Source organism: Peromyscus leucopus, chromosome 1, assembly GCF_004664715.2.
Source record: "Peromyscus leucopus breed LL Stock chromosome 1, UCI_PerLeu_2.1, whole genome shotgun sequence".
Taxonomy (NCBI): domain Eukaryota; kingdom Metazoa; phylum Chordata; class Mammalia; order Rodentia; family Cricetidae; genus Peromyscus; species Peromyscus leucopus.
This window is the reverse complement of record NC_051063.1, coordinates 100,631,213-100,644,178: the sequence shown is the minus strand read 5'-3', so window position 1 is coordinate 100,644,178 and position 12,966 is coordinate 100,631,213. Positions and strand designations below refer to the sequence as shown.

The following is a 12,966-nucleotide window of genomic DNA, read 5'->3' as shown; positions in this document are numbered from 1 at the left end:
CAACAGCAGTTGATTTTTCAAGGTCTCCCTTTTAGCCAACCTCATCACGCCAGCATACCATAACTCTGCACAGAGTCTAAGGGTGTAGGTTTCAGACAACCAGAATTCTTCGAACTGTTGCTGACCTCTAGCTATGGTACATGTTCTACATGGCAGAAACAAGTCATTCCCAGTGAATTTGTTTATATAAACCACATTCTTACAGCTTACTGCTTTACATAAATAAAATTAAGAGTGACTCAATGTAGCCAGGCGGTTGTAGCTCACGCCTTTAATCCCAGCACTCGAGAGGCAGAGGCAGGCATCTCTGTGAGTTAGAGGCCAGCCTGGTCTACAGAGCAAGATCCAGGACAGGCACCAAAACTACACAGAGAAACCGTGTCTTGAAAAAAAAAAAAAAAGAAAGAAAGAAAGAAAAATGAAAAAAAAAGTGACTGAATGTGAATTGTGTTCAATTTCATCAATATTGGACACATGAAGTAATTTGAAGAAAAGAGGAAGTTGTATTCATCTAATTAGGGAAAATGTTTCCTGGAATATTTGTTCCTATGTCTAATAACTGATGAAATGAGAAAATTAATTTTCTCGTGTGAGTGGTTATCAATTAGAGATAGCTTCTGGCTTAGAGACGGGGGTTGGTGTTCACTTCCTCTCTCAGCAATGGGACCCTATCTGGCTTAGACCTGTATAGGCCCTGTGCATGCTGACTGTACATATTTGTATCTTATGTGTATAGATATTTGCCTGAATATTGTCTGTGTACCACATGCATGCAGTGCCTTCAGAGGCCAGAAGCGATATCATATTCCCTAGTACTGAACTTATGGTTGTGAGCTGCCATGTGAGTGCTGAGACTCAAACCCAAGTCTTCTGGAAAAGCAGCCAGTACTCTTAACTGCTGAGCCATCTCTCCAACTCCTTAGACTGTGTTTTTTAAGTGGCATCTGGTGGCACAGGGGCATTCACCACCACTTACTACTCTATTCATATAAATCTTTCAGCCCAAGCACAGAATAATAGTGAGCTACAATAACTGGGCACTCCAGAATGAAAGAAAGAAAAGGGAGTCAAGGAAAGAAGAAAGACCAAGACCAGGACAGAGAGTAAAGCACAGACAAGTAGTTAATTTCCACTTCGCTCCCAAAGTTACCACAATTTTTTTCTCACTCAATTTTTTCCTCATTCATCAACTTCCCATTTTCTTTCTCCCTCAAGGGGTGCACAGCAAACGCCTCCTCAGAGGAGGACACCTGAGTCTTTACCCTTGAGCATTACAGAATGAATCAATAAATAACTTCATTTAATGAGCCAGGTGACCAAAGGAGGCTAGAATACAAAGCTGAGCCAAAGACACTCAGAGAGTGCAGAAAACTTTAAAAGGAGCACACAATTCAACAGGAATAACACTGAGTCTCCCCACTCTCTCAAGCCACACCCATTTAAATTTGCAAAGACACCTACCTTCCACTCCAACGAAGCTTCAAGCATAGGTACGCACCTGCTCAAACCACTGCACCTCTTTTTTCTCTCCCAAACAACTCTGTGCTCCTGTAGTACATCTTAGAGTAGCTGTGGACCCACACAGTACTCCTTTGCAACAATCAACACTTCACCACAATGGATACCTCTTGTACAGGTAAGCTTTTAAAATCAGATTCCAAAACAACACTCTGTTTGATTTAAGGGGGAAAAAAAACTCTCAGAGTCACTGCACTAATGTCTAAGTTTGACTAAACTGTATTTGTCTAAACAAGAATTCAAAAACCCAGTCACCACAGTGATTCAATAATGACTAGGGAAAATTTGGAAGGGGGCCCCCATTGTGAAACCAAGTGAGACACAAGTTCAATATGCTTTCACGCAGTCTCTTGAAGCAAGAAAACCAAACTATGTTTGTACTCTGCCTGTCCCCATCTTCTCAGCCACAGATGCCAACAGAGTAGCAGATTTCTCACAACAATAGTTGGAAATCCTGCACAGGAATAACACTGGAGCAAAAAGAGGGGGAGAAGGTGTGTAGTGATTCCAGCTTGCCAGATTCCACAACCACAGACCAGTAGCAGGGCAAGCCAAAACCATGAGTGTTATCACTGGAAATCTCAATGCAAGTAGGAAGAGGGTCCAAAGTTCAGACACTGAGTAAAGTTATCATAGCATTAGGAAGTGACATGGAATAAAGTGGATTCTTTGGAAGTGATAGAAAATTAAATATTGACATTGGGTAAAAAGTCTCAACTCAGAATATGGATATATGAAACCAAGTTAAATCCTACAAGTAACATAGAATCCACATCGAATAGGCAAGAGTTTAAAGATGGCTAAGAAGCATAATAGAGACAGAAGACCCCTGGAAACTTAACTTAAATAAGAAAAATATATAGAAGAAGAAAACAAAGAAAACTGCAAATGGTGGAGGAGGGGATATGGGTAAGGAAAAGTAAGAAATATCCATCCAAGGGAATGGGCTAAAAATCTCTAGATAATATACAGGACATTTCACAAGATGAGTCAGGAAGTATTCGTTAAGGAACATAAATACATACCTCGTGTTGAATGTAAGAGTAAGCATTGGTGAGTAATATAGGAAACATTAATCTTAAAAGAACTTTTAAGCAAGTGAAAGGCAATTTTCTCAACCTACAAATATGTGGATGAACATGATACCTAATATTACAGGGCAGGCATGCCGTCACCCCTTGGATAGAGCCCTTCATGTGCCAAGAAGAACGTCAACCTCCAATATGAGCGACAGTCTTCCAGCTACCCTCTTCCTGACAGGGATCCCAGGGCTGGAGTTTGCCCACCTCTGGATTTCGATCCCTTTCTGTGTCATGTATCTGATAGCACTGCTTGGTAACGCTGCCCTCATCCTTGTCATTGGGACAGAGAGTGCTCTTCATGCTCCCATGTACCTCTTCCTCTGCCTTCTCTCACTCACTGACCTGGCTCTCAGCTCTACCACTGTACCAAAAATGCTGGCCATTCTGTGGCTCCATGCTAATGAGATTTCCTTTGGTGGATGCCTAGCCCAGATGTTTTGTGTCCATTCTATCTATGCTCTAGAGTCCTCAGTTCTCCTTGCCATGGCCTTTGATCGATATGTGGCAATCTGCAACCCACTAAGATATACAACCATTCTCAATCATACTGTCATAGGCCAAATTGTCTTTGCTGGGATAGTTCGAAGTGTGGCTGTTGTGTCCCCCTTCATCTTTCTGCTGAAGCGACTGCCCTACTGTGGTCACCATGTCATGGCTCACACATACTGTGAGCATATGGGCATTGCTAGGCTTGCCTGTGCCAACATCACTGTCAACATTGTCTATGGGCTGACTGTGGCTCTGCTGGCTGTGGGCCTGGATTCAGTCCTCATTGCCATCTCCTATGGCTTCATCCTCCGGGCTGTCTTTCGTCTTCCATCTCGAGATGCCAGACGCAAGGCTCTGAGTACCTGTGGCTCTCACCTTGGTGTCATTCTGGTTTTCTACACCCCTGCTTTCTTCTCCTTCCTCACCCATCGCTTTGGTCACAACCGAGTTCCCAAGCACGTGCACATCTTCCTGGCTAACCTCTATGTGCTAGTGCCTCCTGTGCTCAATCCCATTATCTATGGAGCAAGAACCAAGGAGATTCGGAGCCGGTTTGTAAGACTGCTTCGTTTAGGGAAAGGCTGAGTATTAATTCTGAGCAGAGATTGAAAATGACAAAAAAATACATGGGCAGGTTAGTCATCTAGATAGTCATGTGGATGGAAATCTGTGATGTGTTAATGACAACATGACATGCTCTGCCCACCACTCTTAAACATACAGGTGATTACATTTTGTTCTGTCATTTTAGAAGGAGATATCATTTGCTAGGAGGAGGGGAAGGAAGGGAAGGAGCTATGTTCTGAAGAGAATACTGCACCTCAAGGTTGCAATAGTCTACTGGCACAATATGGGGAAATAAAACAAAGAAATCAGAATGGCATTCAGAGTGACTGTAAACCCAAACTGGAAAGCTCTAGGTCATGGGTGCACCCATGGATCTGAAGAAGCACATGTGTTTGCATGTGTTCTCTCACTTGGCTTTCAGCTTTGAGCCAGTTATGAAGTCTTCCTTTGTCAAGTAAGGTCACCTTTGAAACAGGAATAATGGAAATATCTTTAGGATTGTGATAAGGACTAAATAAATCACAGTGTGTGCCCAAACCTGGAGTGGTCCCTAAAATGTAAAAATGTTCAATAAATAAATGTGAATTATAAAATTTATTTAATCTCAAAACATTATTAATCTAGCTTTACAACTTACATAAGACTTTCTGTGTATTCTCCCATCATATAATTATTAGAACTATTTTATAGTATCTATATAAAATAGGCAGTAATTGATACGATGAGTGCTTAATAAAATTATATATTCTTCCAATACATTCCTTGCCCTTCACTTCTGAGTTTTATTTTTTAATAGTAAGTGCGTCCTCATTAAGCATTTAGGGAAGCTTATTTGAATTCAAGTTGCCTTTGTGCAGAATTTCTTTTGACTTCAGTCACTAAGTAGTTGTTAAAGCTTCCTCTATTGAGAACGTGTTGTGCTTCTCAAATGTGGAGTGGAGTGTGCATTAATGTTTTTCATTGAATTTAGAAAATATTCAGCTTGTGATTCTTAAATAGCTTCATTTTACTTTCCCTTTCTTCCTACAATATCCATGCATGTACATAGATACACTTGGCATGTCTCAGCATCTCAGAGGCTCTCTGCTCATTCTCTTTCATTTTTTTTCTCTTATCAGTTACTTAGACAGGAAACATCCATTGACAAATCTTCAAGTTTGCTACTTCTGTTTTTGTCCAGTCTTTGGCCCAGTCTACTGCTGGCCTCGGAAAATTTTATTTGGGTTTTGTGGTTTTAAAAAATGTGTTTTTTCTAATCCTTTCTGACATATCTTTGGTAATAAAGTCATATTTTACCTTCCTTTCTATCTTCAGACATATTTCCCTTTAGATCGTTTAACATATTTAAATACCTAGTTAAACTCTTGGTTAAGTAAACCCAAATTTTATTTTCCTCAAGAACATTTGGGCTTAATATTTGTGTGTGTGTGTGTGTGTGTGTGTGTGTGTGTGTGTGTGTGTGCGCGCGCGCCATGTTTCCTTCTTTTTTTGTATATATGAAAGTTTTATGTTGAACACTGTCAAAAGACACACTGAAGGTCAATGGCTCATGAGACATCAGAGAACTACAAAGCAAACCACAAGGAGACAGATTAACCATTGCATTGGTGGGGAAGGGTTGGTGGAACTAGATTTTCTTCATTCAGTGGCCATCAATACGTAAATAGTTAACTACTTAGGAAAAGGGTTTGCAGTCTCATTTTATTCAATGAAATGTAAGTCACTGAGAATGAAGTCATTCTAACCCTAGGTATCTAGAAGAAAAGAAAGCATCTATCCAAAGAAAGAAAAAAAATTCTGTTGAAATGAATATACTTTACATACAGTCACACCTTAGATATATCCAGGGATCTGTAACAGACAACTAAAACAAAGGAAATATCTCCGTAAAATAAACACAAGTTTTTATTTCCTGGTTCATATGAAAGTTGCTTATACTGTAGTATTCTCTGTGATGTGGGTAATAGCAACATAGTGAATAAAACAATGCATGTACTTTAATTGTAAAACAATTCATTAGTAGAACATAGAACTGTACACTTTTAATCCAAACACTATGGAAGTTGGGGCAGGAGGATTGCTACTTCAAAACCAGCCTGCCCTACAATGTGAGTTCCAGGACAGCATGTGCTACATAATCTAAAAAGAAAATTTTATTATTAAAAACTGCTAATGGTCATTAGAGTTATTGGAAATATATAACCTGTAGACTTATGATGCAGGGATCTTCAGATTTTTTTTTTTTTTAAAAAAAAAGCATATGCTATTGTGGGCGAATGTTAACAAAGACTCACAACTAGTCAAAGTGCAGAACATTAGGAAGAGAAGAGTACTGGACCACAAATGCTGGACCACCTCACCCAAGGCTCAGGTAACATTGCAGAAGAGAAGCAGAAAGATTGCAAGAGCCATAGGGGAGGAAGGTCTATGTGAGAGAATGCTTTCTGGCTATGAGAGGGCTCTGCCCTCAGGAACCCACAGCAGCTATGGCTACCAAATCAAGCCATTCCAGAAGAAGTCGAAGGGGGAGAGTGGTGGTAAAAACACATTGTATCTGGGTGTAAAATTCTTAAAGAACAGATACATAAAAAAAAAATTAAAGTATTGTATTTATTTATGGTATACAGCATAGTGTTCTGGAATGTAATGCACATTTGTAATATAAATTTTATATCAAGCTATTTTTATGTGCAACACATCACACACCTTTTATCCATTTATGAGAACATACATATTGACTTCTTAGCCAGGAATACATGTGTTCTCTTTGTACTGGGGCCATACTAATCTACTTTGTATCACTCCACTTTAGTATATATGTTACCAAAGGAAGCACTAAAATACTTTACAAACTTTAAAAACTTTAAATTGTATATCCATAGGTGTATTCCTGAAGCAGTCCATATGGTAAGGGGACCATGGACACTGGATATGAGGGAAGACAGGAGGGAATAGAAAGGCCCGTAGATGCCGGGGGGGTGGGGGGTGGCGCACGCCTTTAATCCCAGCACTTGAGAGGAAGAGCCAGGTGGATCTCTATGAGTTCGAGGCCAGCCTGGGCTACCAAGTGAGCTCCAGGAAAGGCGCAAAGCTACACAGAGAAACCCTGTCTTGAAAAACCAAAAAAAAAAAGAAAAAGAAAAAAGAAAGAAAGAAAGGCCCGTAGACATGGTCAGTGCATGATACATTGTAGGGAAATATCCCATGAAACCCACTAAATTATGTAATTAATTCATGTTAATAAAAATACTTATTCCTCAACTTCTCAGTCTTATCTTTAAGATAGCACCTTGTCTGCCTTAAATGTTCTGAAGTCACATAGAGCTACACAGTTAATCATATATAATTGCCTTTTAACAGTCATCCATGGGGAAAAGGTTATTCGCATGGGGAGAGCTCTGGATCCTACCACATTTAGACAGAATTGCAACCTGCATTTTCAGGGGAAGGAGCAGAAACCCAAGCATCAAAGTCACTGTAAAGGACACAGACAGTTCCACCCATGTCTGGTCCTTCTGAGTGGCACCAGGTTACAAGCTTTGACTCTGAATCCAAGCTGTTGTTTACATGTAACTAAAGAGCTCGAAAATAGAGGATTGGATGAGGAAAAACTACAATGCACAAATCCACTGATATTAACATAATTCAGCTTTGTTTTTACATTAAAAAACTCTCTAAATCAATGCAAGTCATTGTTTAATAGCTAGAGTTCTGAAAAGGTTGACCCTAAAATACTTTCAATATTTCCTCATTGCTTTAAAAGAATATTTTTTTCAGAGATCTTTACACTGTCAATACTACTGAGATCGTCTCTGTACACATATACACATACACACACACACACACACACACACACACACTAGCTACACAAACACAACACACACATGCACATATTTGTGGACCATGATGTAACCCAAGAACACCATAGGATAAAGGAATGAAGTATACTACATTTGAGGCAACAGCTTTTGGATCAGACTTGTGATTACCAAGTAAGTCGCTTACCAGTTCCATGAGCTTACGTCGTAAACTACAGTGTTCTCAGATCCCTAAAATGGAAATTAGAATATCTTTCACATTCCACAACTGTATCATAAGTACAAAGGAGTTCTTTGCTTAGCATGGCACACATCGGCAACGCCTTGAGTGTTATCTCTCCCTTCACATCACCCATTCACCATTTGAGACTAGTGGAGTGGAACTCGTAGCCATGGCCTCCATGTAGACACAAACGTGCTAGGAGCTGTGAAGATAACTTCGGTCTTCATTGACAATGCTTAGGCAAATACCCACATACTCATAACTATCCTCAAAACTCAGTAGATGACACTTAAAGACAAAATAAGAGTATTATATACACACATTTGTTTGCACTCTCAAGAAGATATACATAGCATAGATAGTCATTATTCAATTAAAAATTATTTTATGAAACATTACAATGTTTTATCCAATCTTAATAGAATTTAGCCCCATAAAATATTTATCAATATACGGTTTTTCACCTGGCGGTGGTGGCACATGCCTTTAATTTCAGCACTCGGGAGGCAGAGCCAGGCAGATCTCTGTGAGTTCGAGGACAGCCTGGTCTACAGAGCGAGATCCAGGACAGCCTCCAAAGCTACACAGAGAAACCCTGTCTCGAAAAACCAAAAAAAAAAAAAAAAAAAAAAAATACAGTTTTTCTTACAATAAATTATATAGAAAAAAACTACAGCAAGACATAAGAAAATTAACTACCTTCTAGTTTTTTTTACATGCTTCATATTTAGTCATAAAATACCACTCAACTTATTCTACACATTTATGCAGTGTATTAGTTACTGTTCTGTAGCTGCGATAAAACACCATGACCAATGACAACTTAAGAGAAAGTTTATTTTGGTATATGGTTACAGACGGATAAGAGTCCATGTTGGCAGGATGGAGCCATGGCACCAAACAGTAAGCATGGCATCAGGAGCAGGAAGCTGAAAACTCACTTCTTCACAAGCATGAGGCAGAGAGAGCAAACTGGAAGTAGGCAAGGATTCTTAGTCTCAGTGTCCACCCACAGTGATGTACTTCCTCCAGCAAGGCTGTATCACCTAAATCTCCCCCAAACAGCACCAGCAACAGGGGACCACATGTTCAAATGCCTGAAACTATGGAAGATATTTCTCATTCAAAGCACCACACAGGTACCAAAGATCATTGTGATGATTGTTAAGCTATCTCTGTTAGCTCCAAAACCAGCCTCTATGCTCTGGTTAAGATGCATAGGCTGTGCCTACATTTTTCCTTTGCCAGTCAGCAGCCTGTTATAACCCTGCCAAGAGGAAGCCTTGGAGGCAGCATGGAAAGGCAAAGACTGAGAAGGGATTGACTTGTTACTCTCCATATCTTACTTATGTAGTATCATTCAAGCACCTAACTTTTCATTAGCAACAGCAGTTGATTTTTCAAGGTCTCCCTTTTAGCCAACCTCATCACGCCAGCATACCATACCTCTGCACAGAGTCTAAGGGTGTAGGTTTCAGACAACCAGAATTCTTCGAACTGTTGCTGACCTCTAGCTATGGTACATGTTCTACATGGCAGAAACAAGTCATTCCCAGTGAATTTGTTTATATAAACCACATTCTTACAGCTTGCTGCTTTACATAAATAAAATTAAGAGTGACTCAATGTAGCCAGGCGGTGGTAGCTCACGCCTTTAATCCCAGCACTCGAGAGGCAGAGGCAGGCATCTCTGTGAGTTAGAGGCAGCCTGGTCTACAGAGCAAGATCCAGGACAGGCACCAAAACTACACAGAGAAACCGTGTCTTGAAAAAAAAAAAAAGAAAGAAAGAAAGAAAAATGAAAAAAAAAAGTGACTGAATGTGAATTGTGTTCAATTTCATCAATATTGGACACATGAAGTAATTTGAAGAAAAGAGGAAGTTGTATTCATCTAATTAGGGAAAATGTTTCCTGGAATATTTGTTCCTATGTCTAATAACTGATGAAATGAGAAAATTAATTTTCTCGTGTGAGTGGTTATCAATTAGAGATAGCTTCTGGCTTAGAGACAGGGATTGGTGTTCACTTCCTCTCTCAGCAATGGGACCCTATCTGGCTTAGACCTGTATAGGCCCTGTGCATGCTGACTGTACATATTTGTATCTTATGTGTATAGATATTTGCCTGAATATTGTCTGTGTACCACATGCATGCAGTGCCTTCAGAGGCCAGAAGCGATATCATATTCCCTAGTACTGAACTTATGGTTGTGAGCTGCCATGTGAGTGCTGAGACTCAAACCCAAGTCTTCTGGAAAAGCAGCCAGTACTCTTAACTGCTGAGCCATCTCTCCAACTCCTTAGACTGTGTTTTTAAGTGGCATCTGGTGGCACAGGGGCATTCACCACCACTTACTACTCTATTCATATAAATCTTTCAGCCCAAGCACAGAATACTAGTGAGCTACAATAACTGGGCACTCCAGAATGAAAGAAAGAAAAGGGAGTCAAGGAAAGAAGAAAGACCAAGACCAGAACAGAGAGTAAAGCACAGACAAGTAGTTAATTTCCACTTCGCTCCCAAAGTTACCACAATTTTTTTCTCACTCAATTTTTTCCTCATTCATCAACTTCCCATTTTCTTTCTCCCTCAAGGGGTGCACAGCAAATGCCTCCTCAGAGGAGGACACCTGAGTCTTTACCCTTGAGCATTACAGAATGAATCAATAAATAACTTCATTTAATGAGCCAGGTGACCAAAGGAGGCTAGAATACAAAGCTGAGCCGAAGACACTCAGAGAGTTCAGAAAACTTTAAAAGGAGCACATAATTCAACAGGAATAACACTGAGTCTCCCCACTCTCTCAAGCCACACCCATTTGAATTTGCAAAGACACCCACCTTCCACTCCAACGAAGCTTCAAGCATAGGTACGCACCTGCTCAAACCACTACACCTCTTTTTTCTCTCCCAAACAACTCTGTGCTCCTGTAGTACATCTTAGAGTAGCTGTGGACCCACACAGTACTCCTTTGCAACAATCAACACTTCACCAAAATGGATACCTCTTGTACAGGTAAGCTTTTAAAATCAGATTCCAAAACAACACTCTGTTTGATTTAAGGGGGAAAAAAACTCTCAGAGTCACTGCACTAATGTCTAAGTTTGACTAAACTGTATTTGTCTAAACAAGAATTCAAAAACCCAGTCACCACAGTGATTCAATAATGACTAGGGAAAATTTGGAAGGGGGCCCCCATTGTGAAACCAAGTGAGACACAAGTTCAATATGCTTTCACGCAGTCTCTTGAAGCAAGAAAACCAAACTATGTTTGTACTCTGTCTGTCCCCATCTTCTCAGCCACAGATGCCAACAGAGTAGCAGATTTCTCACAACAATAGTTGGAAATCCTGCACAGGAATAACACTGGAGCAAAAAGAGGGGGAGAAGGTGTGTAGTGATTCCAGCTTGCCAGATTCCACAACCACAGACCAGTAGCAGGGCAAGCCAAAACCATGAGTGTTATCACTGGAAATCTCAATGCAAGTAGGAAGAGGGTCCAAAGTTCAGACACTGAGTAAAGTTATCATAGCATTAGGAAGTGACATGGAATAAAGTGGATTCTTTGGAAGTGATAGAAAATTAAATATTGACATTGGGTAAAAAGTCTCAACTCAGAATATGGATATATGAAACCAAGTTAAATCCTACAAGTAACATAGAATCCACATCGAATAGGCAAGAGTTTAAAGATGGCTAAGAAGCATAATAGAGACAGAAGACCCCTGGAAACTTAACTTAAATAAGAAAAATATATAGAAGAAGAAAACAAAGAAAACTGCAAATGGTGGAGGAGGGGATATGGGTAAGGAAAAGTAAGAAATATCCATCCAAGGGAATGGGCTAAAAATCTCTAGATAATATACAGGACATTTCACAAGATGAGTCAGGAAGTATTCGTTAAGGAACATAAATACATACCTCGTGTTGAATGTAAGAGTAAGCATTGGTGAGTAATATAGGAAACATTAATCTTAAAAGAACTTTTAAGCAAGTGAAAGGCAATTTTCTCAACCTACAAATATGTGGATGAACATGATACCTAATATTACAGGGCAGGCATGCCGTCACCCCTTGGATAGAGCCCTTCATGTGCCAAGAAGAACGTCAACCTCCAATATGAGCGACAGTCTTCCAGCTACCCTCTTCCTGACAGGGATCCCAGGGCTGGAGTTTGCCCACCTCTGGATTTCGATCCCTTTCTGTGTCATGTATCTGATAGCACTGCTTGGTAACGCTGCCCTCATCCTTGTCATTGGGACAGAGAGTGCTCTTCATGCTCCCATGTACCTCTTCCTCTGCCTTCTCTCACTCACTGACCTGGCTCTCAGCTCTACCACTGTACCAAAAATGCTGGCCATTCTGTGGCTCCATGCTAATGAGATTTCCTTTGGTGGATGCCTAGCCCAGATGTTTTGTGTCCATTCTATCTATGCTCTAGAGTCCTCAGTTCTCCTTGCCATGGCCTTTGATCGATATGTGGCAATCTGCAACCCACTAAGATATACAACCATTCTCAATCATACTGTCATAGGCCAAATTGTCTTTGCTGGGATAGTTCGAAGTGTGGCTATTGTGTCCCCCTTCATCTTTCTGCTGAAGCGACTGCCCTACTGTGGTCACCATGTCATGGCTCACACATACTGTGAGCATATGGGCATTGCTAGGCTTGCCTGTGCCAACATCACTGTCAACATTGTCTATGGGCTGACTGTGGCTCTGCTGGCCATGGGCCTGGATTCAGTCCTCATTGCCATCTCCTATGGCTTCATCCTCCGGGCTGTCTTTCGTCTTCCATCCCGTGATGCTCAACACAAGGCTCTGAGTACCTGTGGCTCTCACCTTGGTGTCATTCTGGTTTTCTATATACCTGCCTTTTTTTCCTTCCTCACGCACCGCTTTGGTCACAACCGAGTTCCCAAGCACGTGCACATCTTCCTGGCTAACCTCTATGTGCTAGTGCCTCCTGTGCTCAATCCCATTATCTATGGGGCAAGAACCAAGGAGATTCGGAGTCGGCTTGTAAGACTGCTTCGTTTAGGGAAAGGCTGAGTATTAATTCTGAGCAGAGATTTGAAAATGACAAAAAAATACATGGGCAGGTTAGTCATCTAGATAGTCATGTGGATGGAAATCTGTGATGTGTTAATGACAACATGACATGCTCTGCCCACCACTCTTAAACATACAGGTGATTACATTTTGTTCTGTCATTTTAGAAGGAGATATCATTTGCTAGGAGGAGGGGAAGGAAGGGAAGGAGCTATG

The 12,966-nt window shown here is 40.6% G+C and overlaps 2 protein-coding genes across 2 annotated transcripts; both read left to right on the top strand.

Annotated features, from left to right (window-relative positions):
• The first annotated feature begins 2,654 nt into the window (after nt 1–2,654).
• LOC114706619 (olfactory receptor 52D1-like) lies at nt 2,655–3,986 on the top strand. The gene has a single exon (XM_028889096.2). It carries the CDS (start codon nt 2,658–2,660, stop codon nt 3,672–3,674), a length of 1,017 nt encoding a protein of 338 aa, XP_028744929.2. The 5' UTR covers nt 2,655–2,657; the 3' UTR covers nt 3,675–3,986.
• A 7,744-nt stretch (nt 3,987–11,730) lies between these two features.
• On the top strand, nt 11,731–12,750 carry LOC114706599 (olfactory receptor 52D1). The gene has a single exon (XM_028889064.2). It carries the CDS (start codon nt 11,734–11,736, stop codon nt 12,748–12,750), a length of 1,017 nt encoding a protein of 338 aa, XP_028744897.2. The 5' UTR covers nt 11,731–11,733.
• The last annotated feature ends 216 nt before the right edge of the window (nt 12,751–12,966 follow it).